Source organism: Diaporthe batatas, assembly GCF_019321695.1.
Source record: "Diaporthe batatas strain CRI 302-4 chromosome Unknown Contig00005, whole genome shotgun sequence".
In the NCBI taxonomy this organism is placed as follows: Eukaryota; Fungi; Ascomycota; class Sordariomycetes; order Diaporthales; family Diaporthaceae; genus Diaporthe; species Diaporthe batatas.
The window spans coordinates 747887-773223 of NW_025408552.1; the positions used below are offsets into that span (position 1 = coordinate 747887).

Here is a 25337-nt window from a genome sequence, read left to right on the forward strand (position 1 = left end):
GGGGAATGGTGGGGCTCTTTCGTCTGAGGGGCGGTCCAGCTTGCACGCACGGGCCACTTTCTGGACACCCAGCTTGACCAGCACCTTCTCCGCTGCTGTGCTTTGGCAAAGTACCAGTGGCTCTTTTGAACTGATTGTTTGACCTCGGGCAAAGAAATTGGCCCTTAAAGGCCACTGTAAATGATTGAATTAGGCAGCAGTATTCAGATGAGCATGGTACATCGATTGGACCGTGGGAAGCTGGGAGATGTGAATCAACCCGGAGAAAGACGGGGTTAATGTGCAGAACGCCCGGATCTTGACAAATCAGTCACTGCCGTAGTATACCCGTCTCTGCATCGTTGGAGTGCAAGTCGCTGGCGGCTGTGTTGGGCGGGCTGGGAGCCCGTGGTTTCCAGTCACGTTCAAATTGACATCATCCAGAACGAAGCGGCGACCAGGGCTCGTAATCTGGGGGTGCTAGGCGGCGGGAGCTACTGTGGACACTGGGACAGAATAAAACACGGGCCAAATTCAGTCCCAACTCACCCAACCCATTCTCATCAGCAGGGTTTTCATTGCCGACCGAGTTCATCCGACCCAAAGATCAAAAAGTGACCATGGTGAGGAAGCACCGTGCATACGGAATCTTGGTCTACCGCGATTTGATCTGACTGACGATGCTGTCGTCCGCAGGGGCTGGAAGAAGATTTGCAGGCGAAGCCTCCGTGCCATCCACGAGCAGTCTGTCATCTCCGAGCACCCGTACCGTTATTGTTGGTGGACGGAGCGGCTGACATTTATTCTAGTGTGCAATTCAAGGTGAGGGCATAGGCCATCTCCACTCCGACACAGCGTCCAGCTAAGACTCGTGGCAGACTGCCTCAAGCGGAACACGTACAAGGAGGACAGGTGCCAAGGAGTTATCGACGCCCTCTACGACTGCTGCCAGGCCTTCTATGATCGCAACGGGGAGGGCGCCAGCGCCGCCAGCTGCCCCAAGCCAGACCTGCTGAAGCTGAAGCTCAAGATGAGGAAAAAGAAAGAGTCCAACTCCCAATGAACTCTCAGGCCGTTAGGCGGCTGGCTGTCCGTCGGGAGCCGTGGGAGCCGCCCTACTTGGGAGTCCTGGATGAGGTGGTGTATCACTGATCGATCAAACGTATGCCCAAATCGAATTTTGAATTCGGGCAACTTGGAACGATAGCGAAATTAATCTTGGCAACCATTAGCGCGCAAAGGGGCCCGTAGACCCAGGACATCATTGATGATTGACGTCCTCGTGACTCTAAATAGGGTTGCCAAATTCGGTTGAAGAAGAAAAAACTCAGGAAAGTGAGTTCGCAAAGATGGTGAGGCTGGTTTTGTATCCCGATCAGACCGGCAGCCGGCCAGGATTTTCCCGGGCCCCACGCGGTGGAAGGCCCGTGCCCCGCCGGCTTATCTTATCCGGGGACCGAGGTCTCCATCGATTCCTCGTCGTGGTCACCCAGCACTCAGAGCTCCCAAACGACACCATCTTCATCCTTCAACTTCTCCCCTTTACTTCTTCCCTTAACTACAGTATTTTATAGCTCAATAAGTACCAACTCTATTTTTTTACTATACTTACCCTTAATTTTTATAACTTAGGATTTATACCTTAGTTTATAACTATAAGTTAAAGTAATTAACTCTAACTTTAAATTAATCTCTCTACTCTCCCTCCCTCTCTTCCTCCCCCCTCCCCCTCTCTCTATTTTCTTTCTTTTTTTTTATTTATTTATTTTATTTATTTTATTTATTTTATTTATTTTATTTATTTTATTTATTTTATTTATTTTATTTATTTTATTTATTTTATTTATTTTATTTATTTTATTTATTTTATTTATTTTATTTATTTTATTTATTTTATTTATTTTATTTATTTTATTTATTTTATTTATTTTATTTATTTTATTTATTTTATTTATTTTATTTATTTTATTTATTTTATTTATTTTATTTATTTTATTTATTTTATTTATTTTATTTTATTTTATTTATTTTATTTATTTTATTTATTTTATTTATTTTATTTATTTTATTTATTTATTTATTTATTTTATTTATTTTATTTATTTTATTTATTTTATTTATTTTATTTATTTTATTTATTTTATTTATTTTATTTATTTTATAATTATATATTTATATTAAAATTAATTTTAATTTTATAATTATTTATTATTAAAAATAATTAAGTTTAATTAAATTAATTTATTTAAATATAAATATATAATTAAAATAATATTTTTAAAATAATTTTTATATTTTATAATATTTATAAAATAAAATATTTAAATAATTTAAAATAATATATAATTAAAATTAAATTAAAGTTTTTAAAATAATAATAAAATAAAATTTAATATATTTTATATTTTTAATTTATTTAATTTATTAATTTTAAAATATTATTTTATTATTATAATATATTTAAATATTTTTAATATTTTTAATTAAATTTAAATTATTTTTAATTATTATTATTAAAATTTAAATATTATAAACTTTTATTAAATATAAATAAATTTAATTATATATATAAATAATTATTAATTTTATTAATTTAATTTATTATAATTTAATTTAATATTAAAATTATAAAATAATAAATTATAATAAATTAATTATTATAAATAATAATAAATTTATATTTATATATAAATTAAATTTAATTAATAAAATTTAATTAATTTAATTAAATATTTTATTATTTAATTAAATAAATTTTTAATTATTAATAATTTATTTTATTTAATAATTATTAATTAATTTTTAATAATAAAATAAATTATTTAAATTATTTAAATATTAAATTATTTTATAAAAATAAATTAATAAAATTATTTTATTATTATAATTTTTAATAAAAGTTTTATTATTATTATTATTATAATTTAAATAAAAATATATTATTTAAATTATTTAAATATAAATTTAATAATTAAATAAAATCTTTTATAAAATAAATTTTATAATTATTTTATTTTATTATAATATATTAAAAAATTATTTAATTATTTAATTAATTAAATAAATAATTTTTATTTATTTTTTAATTTTTTTATAATTATTAATATAAATTATTTTAATAATATAATTATTATAATTTTAAATTTCTTTTAAAAATAAATTATTTATAATTATTATAAATATATATTATTAATATATTTATTTATATTATTTTAATAAAAAATTATTTAAATTAAAATAAAAATAAAAATAAATTAAAAATATTTATAAAAATATATTATTATTAATTTTATTTTTAATTTATATTATTTTAAAAAACTTTTAATATTTTTATAAAGTTTTAAATATTAAAATAATTAATTTAAATAAATTAAATTAAAATTTTTAAAATTTTTATAATAATTTTTATTTAAATATTTTATTTAAATATTTTTTTAAATAAAATAAATATTTTAATTATTTATATATTTATTAAAAAATTATTAAAAAAGTTTATAAAAAATTATTAAAAATATTATTAAAAATATTATTAAAAAATTATTAAAAAATTATTAAAAAATTATTAAAATAATTTATTAATTAATTTATTAATTAAATATTAATAATTAATATTATTTAATAAATAAATAATTAATTAATAATTTAAATTTAATTTAATTTATTAAAATAATTTAAATTTAAATAATTTAAATAATAAATAAAATATTAATTTAAAATATTTTAAATATTTAAATTAAATAAATTATAATTATATTTTTAATAATAATTTTAAATAATTTAATAATTTAATTTAAAATTTATTTTATTAATAAAATAAAATTTTTAATTAATTAAAAATTTTAAAAATAAAAATTATTAATATAAAAATAATAAATTTATATTTATATATAAATTATATTTAATTAATAAAATTTAATTAATTTAATTAAATATTTTATTTTAATTAAATAAATTTTTAATTATTATTAATTTATTTTATTTAATAATTATTTTATAAATAAATAAATAAATAAATAAATAAATAAATAAATAAATAAATAAATAAATAAATAAATAAATAAATAAATAAATAAATAAATAAATAAATAAATAAATAAATAAATAAATAAATAAATAAATAAATAAATAAATAAATAAATAAATAAATAAATAAATAATAAATAAAAGTTTTAATTAATAAATTATAATTAAATTAAAAATTTATATATATTAACTTTTTAAAAATTATTTAATTTTTTTATTAATAATTTAATTAATATAAATTAAATTATATTATATAAATATAAAGTAAATATAAATTAATTATAAGTAATTACTTTATAAAATTTTATTTAAATATTTATAAAATATTTTTTTAATATTTAAAAAGATTTAAAATTATTTATAAAATTTATATTAAAAGGTTTTTTAATTACTTTTATTTATTAAATTTTTAAAAAATATTTTTAATATACTTTTTTAATTAAAACTATAAATAATATTCTTTAAAATTTTATATATAATTTTAATAAAATAAAAGTATTTTTATTTTATAATTTAAATAAACTTTAAACTTTTAATATATATTCTTTATTAAAAATATTATATATAAATTAAAGTTAAAAACTTTATAAGTTTTATAAACTATTTATTTAATTATAATCTTTTTATTTATATAATAAATTTTTAAATATTAAATTATTATTTATTAATTAAAACTTTTTTATAAATAATATTAAATTAAATTAAAAATTTAATAATTAATTAAATATTTTATAAATTTAAATAAATTAAATAAAATTTAATAAATATAAAAACTTTATTTAAAATTTTTAATAAAATTATTATTTTATTTTTATTAAAATATTAAATAAAGTTATATTTAAATTTTTAATTTTTAAATTATTTTATTATTAACTTTCTTTTTTATATTTTATAAATTTAATAATTTTTATTATTCTTTTAAATATTAAAAATAATATTTATATTAATATAAAAATATAAAGTTAATAATAAATATAAAAATATATATTTAATAATATTAATTAAAATAATATTATAATTAATAATAATAACTTTTAAATTTATAACTTTATACTTTATTAATAATAATTTAACTTATTTTAAAAATTATTAAAATCTATTTTTTATTTTATTAATAATACTTTAAAATAAAATAAATTTTTTTATATATATTATAATTATATTTTAAAATATAATATTTTTTATTATTAATTATATAAATATAATTAAAAATAAATTATTATAAAAATATTACTTTTAAATCTATATAATTTATTACCTTTTATATTAAAAATATTAATAATATTTCTTTTTTATTTTAAACTTAATAATATTAATAATTTTACTTTTAAAGTTAATTTAATATTATTTATATTAATATATAAATACCTTACTTTTTTTTATTTTATTAATTAAAACTTTATTATATTAAGTTTTAATATAATTATAAAATATTTTTATTAAAATATAAATTTAAGTTTTTAACTTTATTATAAAAAATTATAAATAATTTAAAAAAATTTATATTAATTTATAATTAATTTTATTTAACTTTATTCTACTTTAAATACTATTTAAAACTTATAATAAATATATTTCCTTTTAAATTATAAACTTTTATTTATTTATTATAATTTTAATTATATAAATAATTTTTATTAAAATAATTAATTTTAATTATAATAATATTATAAATAATTAAAGTTAAAAATTATTATATATTATAATTATAAAATAAAACTCTTTAATTTATTTTAAAATTATAAATAACTATTAATTAATTAATTAATTTTATAACTTTATTTAATTTAACTTTAAACTTTATAAATATTATATTTATTATTAAAAGTTTTAAAATATAAAAAATTAAAAATATTAAAAATAATAATTAATAATAATAATATTATAATTCTAATTATAATAATTAATTTATTATTATAACTTAAACTTAAAGTAATTTAATACTTATATTATTAATTATAATATTTAAAAATAATATTTAAATAAATATAATAAAAATTTAATCTTTAATTAATAATTTTTATTATTTAAATAATTAATTTAATTTATAATTAAATAATAATTAATAAATATTATTAAATAAAAAGATTTTATTAAGTATATTAAATAGGATATAAAAATACTACTTAAATAATATAATAAGGTGGAATAAAGCTCTCTAATTAGTTAGAAACTATTTAGTTAAAAATAAATATATACCTTTTAATTTTTAATATATAAATTTCTATTCTTCTCTTTAAAGGTATAATAGATTATAAATAATTATATATAAATTTTATACTTTCTTTTTTATAAGTTTATATTTTATATATAATACTAAAATAATATTTTACTTTTCTAATATTATTATATTATAAGATAATTGATGAAGAAGAGAGGAAAAAGTCTGCCGGAGGCGCGCTCCAAGCCAGCCTTTTTATGAGCAGCCGTGGCCTGGCTTGGTGGAGCACCGGTTGCACGGGCGTCCCTGGCAGCCCGTTGATATGATTGGCTGGGTCGTCCCGCACTAAGCTAGGAGGGCAGCCCGACTGGAAATGCACGAATCTGCCCTTGAAAAACCGCCAGGACTGCAGTGTGACTGGGAGATTGGAACATTATGTCCTTCCTCATCACTGCGATTCACTTGCAAGACGAGACCTGTCTGGGCGCAAGCTCAAGTTCCATTTGCTAAACTAAACCAAGTCAAGGTCTTCTTGCTGCTGCCCTCACGTATTCAATGTTGGCTCGGACCAATCCATTGATTGGTTCTAGATGTTTGTGCCGCTGTCATGAAAGTCGCCAGGGAATTCATCTAGCAAGCCTGGGGTAATACTCCATGAGCAACAATTCCTACATATGAAAGATCCATACGTTGAAAGGCGGGGCGCCACTTGTTTATGAGAGTCAGGCTTCTTGCAGGCCCAGTTTGATCAAATCACTGCAAAGGATGTGGTGCGTCTGGTAAGGCTGGGAGCGTGCAGCAGCTGCCGAGTACGATGGGACGTTCGCCATAGTCACTGTTGCCTCGGCGATTTGCTGTGGAGTGAGTGGTCTGTCCCGTCCAGCATTGGTCGCTTATTACACAGTACAGGAGGTGACAGGGTAAGGCTATCGATCATATTGGATCCTGTCTTATAAACGGGATGCGGGTAGCTCTCAAGAGCGAGTTGTCGGCTAGAGAAAATGCAGCGAACGAGATGCTTTAGAGGAGGCGTTTATAGTACTTCAATTCATCCTACGCAGGCAGTCCCGTCGTGAGGACGTCCTGGGAGTATGCATGCCACTTCTGTTGGTAGACCATTAATACAGAAGGGTCAGGAGCAAGGGAGGGAGACTTGCGCTAAAAACTTCAGTACCTGGGTACAAAGCTGACTGACCCTTGTCTCTGATCCGCGACTTCCCTTCGCGTTGTTGGCTGCTGTATTCAGGCGCATTCCCAGATTCGCCCACGTCAACTCCGTTTCCCTGTCCCACAGACATCGTGGATGGAGCTTGGATAGGGGCACACATGCAGTCGCGGCCGCTCCATTCACCTCACAGCGCCCAAAACAAACGCGCTCAGCTTTCTGCGGGCCCATTCGACCCAACGCCAATCAGATCAGCGCCCTGCTAGGACCCTCCACCATGGTACGTACTACCGCGTGCAGTGCACAAGCTGCAAGCTTATCAAAAGCTTGGAGGCCCAGGAGCAGTGGAACCTGCCTCCCGATTAAGTTTTGGTGGCTCACACACACACCTGCTTGCTAGGACTTCCTCTCTCCCAAGCGTCGTAGTCTGATTTACGGGTACGACAGCGACGAAGGTTTGTTCGACCAACACAGGCATGACGGCGCGCCCATGCCCGCTTGTCCCTGGGCCTTGACTGACGACGCGCAAAATGTTAGATGAGGATATGGCTCGCCTCGAAGACACGTACCGGCAGAGCCGCATCCAAGCTGGACCCGAGGTAGAGGAGTTTGGAAGATGGCTGGACGAGTGCGGCCTGACCCACGCGACACCCGACCAGAAACGCGAGCGCATACTCAAACTTGTCGCCCGCTACAATGACTACACACAAGAAAAGGCGTCTGTGCTGGCTGAGCGACGGCGGCTGGAAAAGCTGGCCAGAAGCCGGGGATGGGACCCCAACCAGTCCAGCGACGACGCCAACGACTTGGAAATGGACGAGGCAGATGGCCCCGAACGCGTCGACGACGTCGACGAGGCCGCCAAATGGTCGTCAGAGGCACATACCTGGGGGCTCTTGTCCCGCCTACTACCACTGCGACACCCAGACCCTACGGCCAAGCCACCCAGATCGAACCCCGCTCCGCAATCACGCAAGGAATACTGGGACGAGTTCATCCTGTCGGACTCGGTGGCTCAGGAACGTAAGGCTGTTCTGGAGTGGCTGCAGTCCACCGCAAGCACCGGCCCGGATATCGACGAGCTTGTCCACGAGTTCCAGCAAAAGGCAGACAGGGGGGACCTCGTGGCGCATGGCTGGCTACACACCCGGGAGGCAATAAAGCTGCACAAGAGTGTCAACGTTATTCCCCACGTTCTCGAACCCGGCTCAACTATGTCCGACTTTTCCTACGTCACCCAGCTGGATCCGGATGCCACGACGAGACAGGGCCGGAAGCTGGAGCCACACGATGGATATTTCGAGAGGGCAATCTGGGTCGGCTGCTACCATCTCCTGCGGAGGGGAGCTACCTTGGATGAGATCCGCGACTGGTGCTTGGAGAGGACAGAGGTGTGGCGGGCGGCAACAATTTCCGCACTGCCATTAGCAACACTGGGTGACGAGGACTTGCCGGATTTCAACCTGCCCTCTTTCATCCTGTGGAGGCGCATGTGCTACGCTCTGGTGAAATCTGGCGGCACAGACGACTGGGAGCGAGCGACCTATGGCATACTCTCTGGCGACATCGAGAGCGTGCTTGCTGTGTGCAAGACTTGGGATGACTACGTTTTTGCACACTACAACGCGCTTCTCCGGACGCAATTCGATTCATACCTGATCAAGGAGTGTCGCTCAGGTCTCGCATCCTCACAGTTCTTGCCCTCCTTTGATGCTGTACAATACCTCGGCGAAGGTCCAAACATTGCCAGAAAGTTGATCAGCCAACTCGAGTCAGAAGATTCCCATTTCAAGCAGATCAACAAAGAGGCCAACACAGCTGCCAAAGCACTGCAAGGAGCCATCATCGCCAACACGCTTGATTCCTACATATACCAACAGGGTCTTGCATTGTCCGCCGAAGCCAACCAGGAAGGAAAGTCGTACCTGATCCCAGATTACGGGTATGGCTCCTCAGAAGGCAACATCCTGAAATACAACAAGATGTCAGAACACGACGGACTGCGAGTCATCACACACGTCGTTATTATGATCAACGCCCTAGAGTCTATCGCTCAGAGAGGCAAGGACTTCCTACCAGGCCGCCGTATCGTCGGGGAGCATGCCATCGCGGCATACGTCAGCTTCCTGCGCCTCGCACAGCTCGAGCTTTTGATTCCCCTCTATTGTGCTCAACTTTCTGAAAGCCGGCAATACGAGACCTTGAGTCTGAACATCATCCACGTGAGGGATCGAGAGGAACAGCTGGCGCTGCTCAACCAAATCCGAAGGGTTGGCATGGATATCAAGACGTTCCTTCGGGAACAGCCACAACACTTCCTCAAACAGCTTGAGGATTCCCAGGATGGCCCTGCCAGGAGCGAGTTCCGGATTCTTAAGCATAGCGCGCCACAACTTCTCGACGGCCGTGGCATCGTACCGGACTTCATAGGTGATGACGGGCGAAACGAGGTAGTGCATGAGAATTTGATCCGATCCATGGAGTGGCTGTTTGCTGGCGAGGGTAACCTCCTCGAGGCCTGCGAGTTCGGTGTTAAGATTTACAAGTATTTCTTGAGTGAGTTCGCAACCCGTTCTTTCTTCCTTCCCTGCCAGACGCGGCACTAACAGTCATCTTAGAGCACAAACACTTGGGAGCCGCTCGCGACTTTTACGAGAGAGTGAGAGTAGAGGATCTTGTCCAGGTTTTGGCGAACCGAGATATCGCCGGCTCGGTGGAGGACTTCGTCCAAGATCTCCTGACTAATGAGCATGCGCTCCTGGGAGAAGTCCAAGAAGACGAAGTCGAAGATCTCGGCGTAACTCAGACAAGGCTGGCTTTGGCCATCAAGAATATGTGGGAGCTTCAGAGTTTTGTTATGGCCCTCGATGGTATCGAGACGGTGGGAACCTTGGCACAGCTTGCTCAGGAGTAAGTCATCTTGACCCCCCGGGCTTTGTCATATTAAAAGAGTACTAATCAAACCTAGGCCTGAGACGAGCAACCCGCCCAACAGGGAGTACTTCGAAAATCTCGGAACGGCCATTCGCACGGCAAAGACCGGCATGAAGCCAATCCTCAAGGGCTGGCTGGTGGAAACAAACACCAAGGACGAAGATTTCACACAGTTGCGGGAGACATATCTTCCAGAGACTATTATCGCGTTTGTGGCCGCTCTGCAGTACACCGGCGGTACCCTCACCCGTGACAACATGCTCGAGGCGATGGAGCTGGCAGCAACCATCGCGGGCAATGACTCAGATATCGCCGCCCTGTTGGTGAAGACGGGACGCATGAAGGAACTTGTCGAAGCGTTCGCGTCGTGCAGCAAGGCGCTGGCGATTCAATCTGCCGACCACAAGAAGGGAACACACACGAGCGCCAAGAAGATGCGCGAGATGGGATGGTCGAGGGAGCTGTGGACGGTGAAGCCTCCCTCTTGAGGATGTGATAGCATTGCATGGCGAGACAAAAAAGGATCGGCCTGAGGCGGCGCAAATGTACACTTATTGATTTGGCGTTGAGCCACAGGATAGGGATGAAGCAAAAGAATTCATAATGATGATACCTAGAAAGACTGGGGAAGGCGTTGCCTATGAAGTCCCATTAACTCTTCCACTCAATGATGCTGGGCTTTTGAGCAAGAACGTTTCCACGTCAAGAGGCTGTAGCGAAAGATTCTCCTAGATTTATGACTTATAGTGGGCGTCGCATTAGCTGGCCCTTCAAGCTCAAGCGATGTGTGATCACAAATCTCAAGAAACAATAGAGCCATCAAATGTCATGTGCTGGTGAATCCTCTGTTATTGACCAGAGGCAAATCAGAGCAAATCGGTCAAGTGACTGGATAATGTTGAGCCTCAACCAACGCGGCATCAGAAATCTGACCGGTGTTCACTCTCTGCAAATCAAATTCATCAATTTGTGCCGTATACTCGACGATGCTGCTTTGCGCCTGGAAGTTTCACAGCGGCTTCAAGCAAGCTTCCAGTATTTGAAACCCTACAACAGTCACAAAACTCGTCAGCGACCTGGTAGGAGTGAGTATATTGAGTTTGGTTCGCCTATGCTGTTATATGGCTTTACGTGGATATTTTATAAGCTGGGGTTGTCCATCAACCCCCAAATGAACCATCTAGAGCTCACGCAGGAGCCCTTCCACATGAGACCTCAGGCTCTCGAGCGGCACCAAGTCTTTATGACCGAGCCTCCTACACTGCACTTCTACCCGCCCAGACGCCTTCCATTCCCTACCGAGTACCACGATCACAGGATACCCAACGAGGTCGGCATCCTTCAGTTTCCACCCCAAGCTGGCATCCTGGCGGTCATCGATGATGGCATCGACATCATGCTCCCGTCCGCCGGCTACCAGCTGGTCGTACACGTCCGCCGCGTCGCCCGCAAGCTTCGTGTCCTTGGTATGGAAGATGACCACGACCTGGTACGGCGCGATGACGCGCGGCCAATTGAGGCCCCTCTCGTCGGCGAGGTGGTCCGCCACCGCTCCGATGATGCGCGATATCCCGATGCCGTGGCAGCCCATCTGAATATGCACCATGGTGGTTTCGTCTCCGCCGGCCTGCTGGCTGCCGCTGTTCTCGGGCAGCAGCCGGGCGGGCACGCTGACGCTCGCGCCGAGAGGCTCCGAGTACCGCGTCCCGAGGTGGAAGGTGTGGCCCAGCTCAATAGCCTTCTGCACCTTGAGCTTGCCGTCGTCGCAATGGGGGCACGCGTCGCCTTCTTTGATGCGAAAGGGGTTGGGGATGCTTTGTTCGTGGTTGACTACTGGGACGCGCTTCAGGTCGGCAGGGTCGTTCTCGTCGAGAGTCGGTTGTGACCTCATTTCCTTGGGCAGCCTGTCGTCGAATAGGTTGACGACGCGGACCTGGGAGTCCTGGCCGGCCGTGAACTCCTTGATCGCGGCAGCCCAGAATGGCTCGGGATCCTCGACCCCAGAATCGAGGTCGGGGAAAGCCTGCTTCACGGCGTGGGTGCTGATGTCCTCCGCGGAAAACTGGTCAGAGTTGAACCAGACCCGCACGAGGGTCTTGCGGTCCTTGGAAACCCCATGCCATGCTTTCGGGTGGCAGGCACCGTCCACGAAGACGGCGGCGGCCGGACGGCTCTCAGCCAGCTCCTCGTTGGCAACGTAGCCGCAGCTGTGGCAGCTCATAACATGATCCTCGCCGAGCGCGGTGGCGATATGATATTCATGGCTCAAGCTGCCGCCCATGTCGCCAGAGCTCGCCTGGGCCACGAGCACGGGGAGCTTCATCTCTTGTATGAATATCTGCGAATAAGCCTTCCGTACTTCCTCGTAGGTCTCCAGTGCCGCTTCGTTGGAGTAGTCAAATGTGTACAAGTCCTTCATGTAGAACTCGCGGCCTCGAAGAAGGCCTTGACGAGGGCGCAGCTCATCTCGGTACTTCTGCGCTGGTGTATGGTTAGGCATGCAAATATGTAGACAAGAATTGTCAAGGCCCAGGTCTCACTTATTTGGTACAGCCTCAAGGGCAGGTGTTTGTATGACTTTGCAGAGCGGGCCACCAGGGCTGTGATCTCTTCTTCGTGGGTAGGTGCCAGCAGATACTTCCCTTCTTTTCGATCGCTGAACCGGAAAAGCTGGAGCCTTGTTAGAGGATATCAAATAGACAGGACCATATTTTGGAGCAGCATGCCTCAGAGCCGATCTTGCTTAGGCGGCCACTCTGCTCCCACAGGGCCTCGGATGATATTGTTGATAGCTGGACTCGTGATGCTCCTGAATAAACTCTGTCAGAGTCCTGTCAAGCGAAACAGTGCGTTTTGCGAGCCCCTGTGCACATACCTAGGCCGCGCATGTAGCGATCAACGAGACTGACAACCTTGTCATGTACTCTAAGCCCAAGAGGTAGAAGGTGGAAAATGCCGGAATGAGACTATCGCATCGTGAGCCACCGCCCTATACGCACATACGAGGTGGGCTGCAACCTGTCGCAGAAATCCAGCACGGATTAATTTTGAATGCGAATCTGAGTGGTGTTACTATTTTCATGGCCCATGAAGCTGGCAGTGACAGTGGCCCAAGGCATACCTTCGTTCTCACTTGCGGCTATGCCTCCCGATGGGGCCCACTCATTCGACAACCGCACTCTTCCATCAACATGAAGTCTCTGAAGGTGGACCAATGGGGCTCTGCTTTGCGATCGCCATCTCTGCCATGTCAAGCCGTTTCTCTGCGTCAGTGTCGGTCGCGCCGTGACCAGCCTCACGCCATGCGGCATCGTCGGAAAAGAAGCACCTTCAAATCAACACTGCCCCTCAATTGGTCATCAAAACATTCACTTCTATTCATCCATGTAATGAAAGAGGGACTGAGGAAAGTACTGGTGGAGACATCCTTTGAAGAGTTCAAGATGTCAACCTGAACATGAGTTGTTTCTATCTCAGGGTCCAGGACTCTTATCAAGCTACCCCTGTCCAAAGCGGCAGGTGCCCCACAATAAAGTTGGACGGGCTTGCGGCGGGCCAGAAATTTCCCAAAACTTCGCATCGCCAGACCGACAGAGGGCTACGATCACTGTGCAGCGACACCGTTTCTGTACATGCTCACGTCTTCCTGTTGGTCCTTTGGAGAACGGTACAATTCCACACACACAAACTCGTGGCTACCAACTCCATTCCAAAGGAACATTTCAGACCGACACGACAATGGGGAAGAAGAGAACCAAGGCTCAGAACGGGGCGAAGCCTGCGTTTGACGAAGCGGCCCTGTCCAAGTTGACAGCCAAGATCGAAACAGACCTGGCCAACCCCAAGCCCAAACCGAAGCCCAAGGATCAGCAGAAGGACGAGCGCCCTACAAAGAGAAAGCGCAACGAGAACGACGCCAAAGATGCGACCCCAAACAAGAGGCAAGCCCAAGAATCCAAGAGCAGGCCTGCCAAGCCATCAAAGAAGAGCGCAAAGGAGGGGAAGACACCCAAAGACAAGAAGGCCGAGCTACTAGAGGAGATTTTGGCTCTTGGTGGGGACGAGGATGATTTGGACATTATTGCTGGCGTCGATTCCGATGTCGAGGAAGGCCAGCAGTCAAAGCCAAAGGAGGCTCCCGCAGAGATGGACAAGGCGCTGAAGAAGGAACTGGCGAAATTCGCCGCCGGTCTTGGCTTCGAGAAGGTCCGGGACGAAGACGCCGCCACCGACGACGAGGAAGAACAAGTCGAAAAGGAGTCAGAAGTAGACGAGGAGGAGGAAGGAGATGCGGAAGGAGATGACTGGGAAGACGAAGATGAGCCAGAACAACAAGAAGAAGAAGAAGAAGAAGAAGAAGAAGAGACAAAAGCACCGGCTGTTGAGAAGCAAAGTCGCTCCGCAGCTGGTAAGTTGGTCAGTATGCGCCATCCTGGACAGACGAAGCAGCCAAGCACCCGCGACTAACTCGTAGCAGATATTCGAGCCAAGGCCTGATTGGCACGCTATCGGCCAGGACAAACTTCCAGCTCCTTCAGAAGATGATATCCGGAATTTCTCGTCAACGATCAACAGCCTGCACGAATACGCCAAGACCCTGATGGAGACTGATGCGGCTGCGTACAACACTTCCGTGGCGGCATCGTCAACTCGGAAGTTCATGCACACCATCATGACTTCGGGTACCATGTCGGATAAGGTGTCTGCCCTGACTCTGGCAGTTCAGGAGTCCCCAGTACATAACATCAAGGCGTTGGAGAACTTGATGAATCTAGCAGGGAAGAAGAGCCGTGATCAGGCCATCGCCGCCCTCGGCGCTTTGGTCGATCTCCTCGGAAACGGTGTGGTCTTGCCCAACGACCGGCGCCTGCGCCTATTCCGTTTGCAGCCAGGACTCCTTGGAACTTTGCAGAAACACTCTGTTACGGCTTGGAAACCCGAGAAGCCGCTGCCTGGGAAGATCACCAAGGAGCATCTGATCATGTGGGCATACGAAGACTGGTTGAAAGACACCTATTTCAAAATCATCCAGCTTCTGGAACTCTGGTCTGCGGACGAGATTGAGTACACCAGGCAAAGGTCGCTTGACTACATATACGGGCTTTTGAAAGAGAAGCCCGAGCAAGAGGCCAATCTGATGCGCTTGCTGGTAAATAAGCTTGGAGATCGGGAGCGCAAGATCGCTTCCAGGGCATCATATCTCCTATTACAACTCCTTCTGATCCATCCAGGAATGAAGCCTATTGTCATCAGTACCATCGAGCAGGAAGCCCTCCTTCGTCCAGGTCAGACTATCCGGACAAAGTACTACGCCATCATCACCCTCAACCAGACAATCCTGAGCAACAAGGAGCCGCAGATTGCGGATACACTGGTCAGGATATACTTCGATCTTTTCGTGGCCCTGCTCAAGATGGGAGCTCTGGGCCAATCTGGTTCTCCTGACACGAAGAAAGACCAAAAAGCGACCGGTCCCAACAAAGAACCGGTCTCCAAGAAGGGCCAGGCCAAGACGGCTCCTGTCAAAGTCGCCGATGTGCCAGACACGGAGACTGCAGAAAAGCTGGTCTCTGCCATACTGACGGGTGTCAATCGTGCCGTGCCCTTCTGCACTGCGGATGAGGAGACATTAGAAAAGCATCTCGATACTCTGTTCCGCATCACACACTCTGCCAACTTCAACACCAGCATTCAAGCGCTCAAGCTGGTACAGCAGCTCTCAATCACCAAGCAAATCGCCACGGATCGGTTCTATAGGACCCTATATGAATCCCTATTGGACCCCCGGCTTATTCACTCATCCAAGCAGGCGGATTACCTCAACCTTCTCTATCGGTCACTGAACAACGACATTGATGTCCGCCGTGTCAAGGCCTTCGTCAAGCGAATGCTGCAAATCTGCTATCTTCACCAACCTTCGTTTGTCTGCGGAATATTGTTCCTCGTAGCACAACTGGAGGACAAGTTCCCAGATCTCAAGACACTCCTGAATGAACCAGAAGCGGACGCCGATGAGGAGGAAGTGTATAGGGATGCCCCTGAAGAGGGGCAGGACGGAGACGTCCCGACTGCCGATACGACCCAGAGGAAGACGCCCGTGTACGATGGACGCAAAAGAGACCCGCAGTACAGCAATGCCGACAAGAGCTGCCTGTGGGAGGTTGTGCCCTACTTCACGCATTTTCACCCATCTGTATCCGTCTTCGCGGCGAACCTCCTCGTGCGGCAGAAAACCCTGCCCAAGCCAGAACTTGCCAACCACACGCTCATGCACTTCCTGGACAAGTTCGTCTACAAGAACCCTAAGGCCGCGGACAGCAAGCGTGGTGGCTCGATCATGCAGCCGGTGCTCGCAGCAGGCAGCTCGGCGCATGTTGTCGTGCCCGGCAAGTCGAGCGCCAAGCAGCAGCCCACTGTGAACTCGGCTGCGTTCTGGAACATGAAGCAGCAGGACGTTGCGGCGGAGGATGTCTTCTTCCACACGTACTTCTCTCAGATCGGCAAGGCTGGGCAGGCGGAGAAGGGCAAGAAGTCCAAGAAGGCCGCCGCAGGTGGGGAGGATGAGGAGGAGGCTGACGAGGAGGAGATCTGGGATGCTCTCATCAACTCGCGGCCCGAGGTTGGTGGGGAGGATGAGGACGATGTCGACCTGGACATGGGCAGCGACGATGAGGATGACCTCGGCTCGTTGCTTGAGGACATGTCGGACGACGATGATGAGGACGAGGAAATGGATTCGGGCGGTGAGGGTGTAGAGTTTGGCGAGGGCGATATGCCAGGGGAGGAAGACGGCTGGGTCAACGGTGCCGATCTTGTCGAGGAGAGCGACGAAGAGCCTGCCGGAAAGAAGGGCAAGGATAGCAAGGGCAGGATGAGGAAGCGCGAGCTGAAGAAGCTGCCCATGTTCGCCACGGCCGACGACTACGCGGCGCTCCTGGGGCAGGAGGATGACGAGGAGTAGTGGGACGGTCATGGTGCGGATATCAATGTCACGATTTGACTGCATCAAAAGCATTGCTTGGCCCATAAGGGTATCAATTCATATTCACATTCATAAACACTCAGGCGTGTTTGACTTGACTATTCATTCAGCGCAATAGGAGGGCGAGACCAGCACACCTGGGTTGGGTTTACTCATTGAACCACTCAAGGGGATCATCCTTGGTGAAGATGGCGCGGTACTTCTTGCCGCCATTCTCCGTGTCCTCAGCCTCCTCGGTATGGAAGCTGTGAAACTTGGCCTCCTCATCCTTGCCCGTGTCGAAGCAGCGGAAGAAGATGTAGCAGGGGCCGTCCGCTGGCAGCTCAGGGATCCTCACGCGGCCGAAGAGGTGATAGCCATAGGCCGACATGCCGACGCGGACCTCCTCGAAGTTCTCGAGGGTGAAGCTCGTGAGTTCGTGGTCACTCAGATGGGCCTAGACGCGGGGGGTGGTGAGCAATGGCCAGGGGTATGTCGCATGATGAGGTGGGGTGGAGGCGGGGATATACTTACGACGGCCTGGAAGTACTCCTTCTCGTGCTTGTCGTGCTCATGGCGGAGGTGGACAAGCTCCTTCTTGAGGGTGTGCTCCAGCTCCTTGAAGGACTTGATGGACTCGTCCTTGGGAGCGTGAGGGGGGGAGAGGTCGACGGTCTCAGCGGTGGCCTATGTGTGTGTGTGTGTGTGAATTAGCTTTTTGCACTTGTCCGTGGTGTCTGGGAGCCCAGCCAGGGTTCAGCTTGTGACATGTGAGATGCATACCATTTTGAATTCAGGATTGCGATGCCAAGTTTTGTATGAGGATTGGCTCTGAAGCTTGCTTGTTTTGGTATTATGGTGAGGATTCTTGGTTTGTGGATATGGACCGAGAACTATAGTGACAGCGACGTTGAATATAAAGAGAGCTCACACCGCTGTGAGGGCTGAGCTCCCCTGGCCAAGAGGCACTGGAGCTCCGCTGGATGCGAAACGATCGTGGTCGAGCCAATGCGCAAGCTTGGGAGGGCGCAGGGGAGGGGCGTTGCACCCCGCAGCGAAGCCAGCCAAAGGGGTCCAGATTGGCGGTTGGAATTGGAACATGCAAGTAAGTACCAGTGCCACCACTATGTTCTGTGTGTGTACTAGTACGTGCTTGGGTGCATACGTCACTTGTCAAGCACAGGCGCAACGGCTGTTCGCATGTGGCCTCCTTGCCTGCACGACAAAAATAGAGCAGCCAGAACTGCCAGACTGCCAGACTCGGCTTGCCAGACTGCCAGATAGAGCCTGACAGGCCAAGGGTTCCCTAGGCACTAGAAGAACTAGACGCCGACTCGCCTCCGGTACCTCGGCATGTCCCAGGAATTTTCCCTACCCGCCCGCCCTGCCCGCCTGGTGGCAGTCGATAATACACAGTACAATACCCGTCAAATTGACGCGATTCGAATCCGTCTTGGACCCAACAAGCTGGGCCCCTTGTCTATCCGCAGAGATAGATGCCTCGGTTTCAGTGAACTCGCCACCCCTGTCCCCCAATAAAGAGGCGCGCATCCAGCCCCAATGTCTCGCTCTCTGCAGTCCGTGACTCCTTTCGCGCGCCAGATATCACGACGCCCTCACTTTAGATCAGCACCACGCCTTGCCATACGCTCAATTGTAACAGCACATGGTATGTCGCACTGGTCTCGCCGTCAGGATGAGTAAGACTCATCCTGAGGCGGCATGACCTGCGCTCTCGAAGTGGTTATCGCATGCTGACAGCCTCATCCTCCAAGAATCCGCCCCGCCACCAAGACCGTCCAGACTCCGCCGCGCGTTCAAATACTCCCTCTGGGCCCTCGGCTTCACCATCATCGGAACCGCAATGGCCGTGTCTCCCGCCTACCAGACCGTCTCGGGCTACATGACCCCCGTGTCCGACGAGGAAACGCTGCAGATGTGGACGCCCGAGGACCCCGAGACCCAGGCCCTCGAGGACCAGCTCAACGCCAACCCCTACGTGCGCTCCCTGCGCGAGAACCCGGCCTTCAACGAGCACAGGCCGCACCTCAAGATCCCCCCCGCCTGGAGGGTGCACAACCTGACCGGCGGCACGCTCATGGGGCCCGGCAAGGTCCCCATGCCGCCGCTGGCCTTCTTTGATACTGCCGGCGACAAGAAGGAGTACATCCAGATTAGCTATGTGGGCGCGGACCTCTGCGGCCACCCGGGGATCGTGCACGGCGGCTACCTGGCCACCGTCCTCGACGAGGGCGTCGCGAGGCCTGCCTTCGAGGTCCTGCCGCACCGCGTCGGCATGACGGCCAACCTGAACGTCAACTACAGGGCGCCCTGCAAGGCGAACCAGTTTATCGTCCTGAAGGCGCACGTCACCAAGTCGGAGGGCCGCAAGGCCTGGGTCGAGGGTAGGATCGAGACACTGCCGCTGGGCGACGAGGAGCCCGTCGAGCTGGCGAATGCCACGGCGCTCTATATCGAGCCCAAGCAGGCTGCGGTAGGTTTACCCTAGCGACTGACACCAGGTTACGTTATGCAGAGCTGGTCCGCTGACATGTTTGATCCCTTTCCTCAGGCCCTGCGCGCCGCCGCACCCGTCGCATAAGGGGCCTTTAATAAAGTTTGTGGCTTAGGAGTATTGACAGGGCAAACGGCATAGATTTGGCATTTTAAACATTGGGGCTAGACTATTATGACACCTCTTGATTGTGTGAGCGACCTTGGGGCGAAGTATTGATACCGTGTAGATGATAGATACTTCACACTGGCACCCGCTTTGGGAAATACTACCGCGCTGATCCGAGACCGTTAATGGCATAAATTGTGGTCAAACATTTTAAACAGAAAGAAAGACAAGCGGCAATTTGCGACAGACCTTTTATCACCCTAACAAGCCTGGGAACTTGAAGTTATACATCTTAGAATTTAACCAAGTCCTACACGTAACCAAGTCTTTCACAGTGTCACTTGACTCGAATACAGACACCCTACATATGTAGCTGTGCAACTAGTAAAAAGGATAACCACTAAGGTACCGACGCAAAGTGAATTAGTCCTTTTCCAGTGCCTAGGTGATGAATACTCTTATTCGGTAACTCTATCAAGTGTTATTTGCTGAATCTAAAGAGATGTGTGTAATAAATTCAAGCCGTAGCTATATCACTCATACCCTAATCAACATCAGTGTCAAGTTTGGCGAAGTTCATGCATAGTGAATATACCCAATCCCTGGCAACTATTATCATCTAGTTTCGCTTCTATTCCATATATATCCGAAGACAGACATGGAACTATTGTTATGTTAGTGTATCGCAGACCTTAAAGACCTCGGGACATTATTCAAGGTTACCACTGCAATATCTACTTAAGTCGGGGCTCGAGAATTTACATAGTATTGCTCAAGTTACTAGACAGAGGATGAGCGCAATCAACACGTCGCTGCTAGCTCATAGCATGGAGACACGTGCGTATGGGTACCTAGGTATTGGGCTATTTCGATGTACATATTGAATATTGATAAACATTGTCGTGGGTAGTCACAAGCCTTCCAATAATCCCTGTAACGCAATGTTGGGTATATAATCGATCGTTAAGTTGGCTAATCATCAACGCTCGTGTGGATACAATATATTGTATCGTGTGACTACCCAGGAGCATTGCGAAGATCACCCGGTTCCCATGCTTAAGAGATCCGATAATTGGCCATTCGTCAGTATACACTGGGAAATACCATAAAAAAAAAAAAGTACGGATAAGAACGAGTGGCCTTGGCAAATACACTGGCGATAAAAAAACGGGGGGAGAAAACCAATAAGCTGAAGGGGCTGGAAAAGGGAAAGGGAGCTGGGGTAGGAGGGTGCTAGGCAAAGGCTTTTGAGAGAAACTTCACACCTTCGCACGAATAGTTGTGGAAGGATTCTGGGGGCTGCAAGTGCTGGCAGGGCTGTGGGACCAGTGATATCTCATCGGAATTTCAGTTTTCGATCTAGATGGCCGGATCTGCAAGATTGTGACCGACCAGATGCCGCACTGCTGCAGGCTGCAGTGGAAGACACTCGAGCGTCTAAATTAGGAAGTAGGCCTTTCATCATCCCTGACTCGGCTCTCTCCCTATGGAGTTGTTACATAGCTAATATAATTCTATGATATTGAGAGTAAGTACGCTTTTAGCATACTCTTCATGTTCAGTCATACCTAGGCAAAATGACTCTCATTTATCCTGTCTGAGCTTGGTGTCCATTTGTCCACACAGTTGAAATTTCCATCTTCCTTGCTTTGACCTTACTGTGTGCACAGCAACGATAGAAAAGAGTTCCAGATGAGTCCGAGGCTGACCTGTTGGGGCCCACTGCCGACAGGGCTGCAGCTGAACCAATGGAATCTCTCGTGCATGCGCCCAGGCTTCCTCCTCTGCTCCTCATTTCAGGCTCATGCTGTTGGCTGGTCGCACTCGAGGTCTTCCAGTCTCGCTCGACCGCCGCCCACGCCTGCCACGCTGCTGCGCCATGTGTAACTGAGTACTTAAGTAAGTAAGTACCTAGGTAAGTAGTAGCCTTGTGATCTGGAGCTACAGCAGCCAGGACTGCCAGGGCTAACCTTACCCAGGCAAGGGAACTGCCCGAACTACCCGCTAACTTAAGATGTTTCGGCACTTTAACGGGTTGAATCAAGCTCATATGCACGCCCCCACGGGCCAAAAGGTACCAACATAGATCTGATCGGCCGGGCGTCTACGGCGAGGCATGATGACTCGCCGGTAGGGTGAAATGCCCCACGCGCTCGGCGGGCTTTATTAATTTTGTTTCTGAGTGAGCCTCCTTCTCGCATATGTACATAGCTTCGGTTCCGTTCACACCCCTCTCCTCTCCTTTCCTTTCCTTTCCTTTCCTTTCCTTTCCTTTCCTTTCCTATCCTATCCTCATCATACTCCCTGCGTTTTCCTTTGTTTTTCTCGCGGGCGTGGAGCGTCGGCCATAAACCAGCCACAAGTCGACTCGAGTCTCGGGGCTGGCCATCACCAAGCAGACTGCTTTGTCTGCCCAGGCCTGACTGACAAACTGAGTGGGTCCGCCCTCTGCTCGACCACCCAACGACCCCTTCTCCTGATGGAGAAGAACCACAGCGTCACTGGCATGTCCTGGCTCCGGGCTTGCCGCATCCCGTCGCTGAGGAACATTGCCATCATAAGCGTTGTCCTTCTGCTGCTCTACCACTTCCGCACGTGGAGCTTGAGCTACGAGGCCAGCCCGACGCCCGTGCTGTCCGAAGAGCCACCAGTGACAACATCCCCCGAGTCACAACCTCCGCCCTCGCCGCCGCCGCCCACGGACAAGGCGGAACAGCCTCCGCCCCCACCCCCGCCCCCGCCCCCGTCTCCGTCTCCAACCCCTGAGCCCACTGGGATCCCCAAAAAGATATGGTACAAGCTCGGGCCCAAGGGGCTCAGCGACGATGCCCGTGGCTGGACAAACACATGTATCTCGCAGAACCCCGAGTATCACCCAGAATTCTTCACCGATCAGTCTGCAGATGCCTTTGTCCTGGAGAGATACAAGGACCGTCCTGATATCGTGGATACATATTTCGCCCTGACCGTACCCATCCTGAAGGTCGATCTGTTCCGCTATCTCCTTCTCTATTCCGAGGGCGGCATCTGGTTCGACCTAGATGCAACCTGCGAGGGCATCCCGATCGACAAATGGGTCCCCGACGGTGTTGACCCCGCCCTGGTTGTCGGCTGGGAATTCGACGGCGGCTACCACTTTGAGTTCGACAGGCAGTTCACGACCTGGACAATCCTCGCCAAGAAGGGCGTGCGCAAGCTGCTGACCGTGGCAGAGGATGTCGTCAAGGGAGTGGCCGAGTTGGCGGCCGCGAACAATGTCACCATCTCGGGGCTGAACATGGAGATGGTGGGCGATGTCGTGGAGTTCACCGGCCCAAAGAGATTCGCCAAGAGCGTCATGAAGAGTATAGTGGACGAGGAAAGTGCCAAAGAGGCCGGGTGGGGAGGATGGGAGCCGTACCACGAGATCCTGGAACCGAAGCTCGCTGGTGATGTCCTGATCCTTCCGGGCTACGCGCTGGCTGCATCATATAACGAGTACGAACCGGAGGACCAAGACAGAGTCGGCCCTTCATTGGTGGTCCATCACTACGCCGGGACCTGGAAGAATGAGCACGGCGGAGAGACGGCAGAAGGCGAGGGGAAATCCTCATGAGAAACGTCTATAGAAATGCGATGGGCGATCCTAGATAATAATGGCATGCACCAACTTTTCCTTCTCTTGGTAGCCGCTCCCTAGGATGCTAAAATGTGATGATCTATTCAGCTATCACAGGTTGCTTGTGTGAATGCTCACTTGCCACTCCCATGTGTAGCCAATCCAGATATCAGGTCATGTAAGAACATGAATGAAGCTATGTCACTAGATACAAATACATTTTGCCCCTTCAGCCGATCATAAACATTTTTTGACTGTTGCTTGAACTTGCGGACGTTACCCTCTGGCCACGCTGATCAAAAATCCAAGAATGGGAAAGGAAGGAAAATAGGAAACCAGGTATTCTTCCAAGGCCGCCCCTCGCCAAGCTTTCCCACCCAGTAAGTACTTATACCCAATTTACGGGTATCGACCTCCAAAGGAATGACAGTGTCCCATACAAGCAGCTCAAGGTCGATCTCGTCAGGAACCCGACTGACTGCACCCGGCTCCCCGTTCGCAGTCTCCTTGGTGTCCGCTGTCAGTTTCTTTTGAAACTCCCCACACTCACGTACGACGATCCAAGCGACTGCCTGTACAAGAATCGAGTCGATGGCTTCTTGCGCAGAAACCGCCGGCGAGGAGCTACCTTTAGGGGGCCTCAGCTCGGCTTCGACCGCAGCCCAGACCTTCCACCTCTGCGGCTTTGAAATGTCAATGGCGTACCGCATGTTGTGGAAGCCAACCTTGTCGGCGCTGCACTGGCAGTCTTCAGGACGTTGCTGACCACGCTGTGGACTCCTGGAGACGTGTGTGTTGCTTCTGAGTTTCAGGGCGCCCCCGGGGCTCTTGAACTCCAGCCCGTCTGGCCCGCCGTTGTTGGCGGCAAAGCGGCGTGCCACGTCGAAGAAGACGTGCTGCTTCTGTTCTGGGCCTTTGATGGAGAGTGCCTGGTCTAGTACGGCCTTCAGGTCTCGGTCGACGCGCCTCCGCCCGAGGAAAGGCACCGCGTTGAACAGAGAGAGGGGGCGGAGCTGCTGAGGCTGGCGTGCGGCGGGGGCCAATCTCTGGCCCAGGAGTAGTCGTGGATGAGCCAGTGTTCTCATCGATGGCTGGACTGTCGCACGGGCAAGCGTCCGGATCATGGTTGGTCTATACATTTTGAGTATGATGGTTTGCGACTGAAGTGTTGGAATAATTGTTCTGAGCTCTCTCGCTCGATACCAACAGGTCCCAACGACATGCTCCGTGACCAGGTGGCAGCAATTTTTTCCTTCTCCCTTTTCATGTTGGTCTCTATTGGAGCCGTGAGTGGCTGGGATGCTGCATGCTGCATCACATCACACAGGGGATTGCAGTGTCCAGAAAGAGCAACTGCCCCATCCCCCCTTGCTTTGCACGGTTGGCAATTTGTTGGACAGAGCGACACATTCAACTCACAAAAGTAGGCATTGATTTGGAGAGAATATGTGAATATGTATGCTGGCCAGACCTGACCCGGAGGCTGACTTCCAAGGCTGCCGAACCAGGTAATTCTGAAAATACATCAACATTTGTTGTAAGTACGATTCGGACAATCCACACTGTTGTACAAAGAGTTGGTCTTGAGGCTTCTTGGTAAAATATCCGTCTTCGGACGCGTTATCATCGAAATGTTCGTGTGACAAATGTGAGTCCACGTTCACCAGCACACGCAGGAGTTGATGAATTCAATTTTGTCCCAAGACCAAACTAAAATCTTTATGTCAGTGTCCCCTAAAAAGTCTTAATCGCCTAAAACAAGCCAGGAATGGAATGAGTTATCTAAGTGCTGGTTGCTTAAAGAGGAATAAATGGCTTAAGGAGCGGGAGAGGTCGAGGGCGAATATGTCTTCGCACATTTTATAGAGCAAGTTTTCCCAAAGACTCATGGAC

At 44.7% G+C, this 25337-nt stretch overlaps 7 protein-coding genes across 7 annotated transcripts; 4 read left to right on the forward strand and 3 right to left on the reverse strand.

The window, feature by feature from the left end:
- Positions 1-7348: 7348 nt before the first annotated feature.
- On the forward strand, positions 7349-10882 carry KVR01_005269 (uncharacterized protein). The gene is made up of 5 exons (XM_044787390.1): positions 7349-7608; positions 7729-7783; positions 7866-9884; positions 9947-10238; positions 10297-10882. Exons 1-5 carry the CDS (start codon positions 7606-7608, stop codon positions 10748-10750), a joined length of 2823 nt encoding a protein of 940 aa, XP_044645714.1. The 5' UTR covers positions 7349-7605; the 3' UTR covers positions 10751-10882.
- Positions 10883-11338: 456 nt separating this feature from the next.
- Positions 11339-13686, reverse strand: KVR01_005117 (uncharacterized protein). The gene is made up of 6 exons (XM_044783221.1): positions 13384-13686; positions 13281-13321; positions 13138-13228; positions 12989-13071; positions 12803-12932; positions 11339-12743 (listed from the first exon to the last, which is right to left on the reverse strand). Exons 1-6 carry the CDS (start codon positions 13571-13573, stop codon positions 11443-11445), a joined length of 1836 nt encoding a protein of 611 aa, XP_044645562.1. The 5' UTR covers positions 13574-13686; the 3' UTR covers positions 11339-11442.
- A 167-nt stretch (positions 13687-13853) lies between these two features.
- On the forward strand, positions 13854-17223 carry KVR01_005195 (RNA-binding ribosome biosynthesis protein MAK21; the record flags this gene model as incomplete). The annotated part of the gene is made up of 2 exons (XM_044794056.1): positions 13854-14678; positions 14740-17223. Exons 1-2 carry the CDS (start codon positions 14001-14003, stop codon positions 17221-17223), a joined length of 3162 nt encoding a protein of 1053 aa, XP_044645640.1. The 5' UTR covers positions 13854-14000.
- Positions 17224-17392: 169 nt separating this feature from the next.
- Positions 17393-18009, reverse strand: KVR01_004942 (uncharacterized protein; the record flags this gene model as incomplete). Its single annotated transcript, XM_044786592.1, has 3 exons — positions 17393-17680; positions 17758-17910; positions 18007-18009. The coding sequence occupies 3 exons, from the start codon at positions 18007-18009 to the stop codon at positions 17393-17395; spliced, it is 444 nt and encodes a 147-aa protein (XP_044645387.1).
- Positions 18010-18571: 562 nt separating this feature from the next.
- KVR01_005343 (uncharacterized protein) lies at positions 18572-20163 on the forward strand. The gene is made up of 3 exons (XM_044790910.1): positions 18572-18892; positions 18999-19717; positions 19796-20163. Exons 1-3 carry the CDS (start codon positions 18784-18786, stop codon positions 19823-19825), a joined length of 858 nt encoding a protein of 285 aa, XP_044645788.1. The 5' UTR covers positions 18572-18783; the 3' UTR covers positions 19826-20163.
- Positions 20164-21658: 1495 nt separating this feature from the next.
- KVR01_005148 (uncharacterized protein) lies at positions 21659-24694 on the forward strand. Its single transcript, XM_044787083.1, has 2 exons — positions 21659-21761; positions 21826-24694. The coding sequence occupies exon 2, from the start codon at positions 22326-22328 to the stop codon at positions 23439-23441; it is 1116 nt and encodes a 371-aa protein (XP_044645593.1). The 5' UTR covers positions 21659-21761; positions 21826-22325; the 3' UTR covers positions 23442-24694.
- On the reverse strand, positions 23741-24568 carry KVR01_005265 (uncharacterized protein; the record flags this gene model as incomplete). Its single annotated transcript, XM_044794638.1, has 1 exon — positions 23741-24568. One exon carries the CDS (start codon positions 24566-24568, stop codon positions 23741-23743), a length of 828 nt encoding a protein of 275 aa, XP_044645710.1.
- Positions 24695-25337: the final 643 nt, after the last annotated feature.

Excerpts from the sequence above, each read along its gene's own strand:
- KVR01_005269 (XM_044787390.1), top strand. Across the intron at positions 7,784-7,865 it reads CGGGTACGACAGCGACGAAG|ATGAGGATATGGCTCGCCTC; the intron begins GTTTGTTCGACC and ends GCAAAATGTTAG. Across the intron at positions 10,239-10,296 it reads TTGGCACAGCTTGCTCAGGA|GCCTGAGACGAGCAACCCGC; the intron begins GTAAGTCATCTT and ends AATCAAACCTAG.
- KVR01_005117 (XM_044783221.1), bottom strand. The coding sequence starts at position 13,573 with ATGCCGCATGGCGTGAGGCTGGTCACGGCGCGACCGACACTGACGCAG. Across the intron at positions 13,322-13,383 it reads AGCCGCAAGTGAGAACGAAG|ATTCGCATTCAAAATTAATC; the intron begins GTATGCCTTGGG and ends AACACCACTCAG. Across the intron at positions 13,072-13,137 it reads TCGCTACATGCGCGGCCTAG|GAGCATCACGAGTCCAGCTA; the intron begins GTATGTGCACAG and ends GAGTTTATTCAG.
- KVR01_005343 (XM_044790910.1), top strand. The coding sequence starts at position 18,784 with ATGTCTCGCTCTCTGCAGTCCGTGACTCCTTTCGCGCGCCAGATATCA. Across the intron at positions 18,893-18,998 it reads CTCAATTGTAACAGCACATG|AATCCGCCCCGCCACCAAGA; the intron begins GTATGTCGCACT and ends TCATCCTCCAAG. Across the intron at positions 19,718-19,795 it reads TCGAGCCCAAGCAGGCTGCG|GCCCTGCGCGCCGCCGCACC; the intron begins GTAGGTTTACCC and ends CCCTTTCCTCAG.
- KVR01_005148 (XM_044787083.1), top strand. The coding sequence starts at position 22,326 with ATGGAGAAGAACCACAGCGTCACTGGCATGTCCTGGCTCCGGGCTTGC.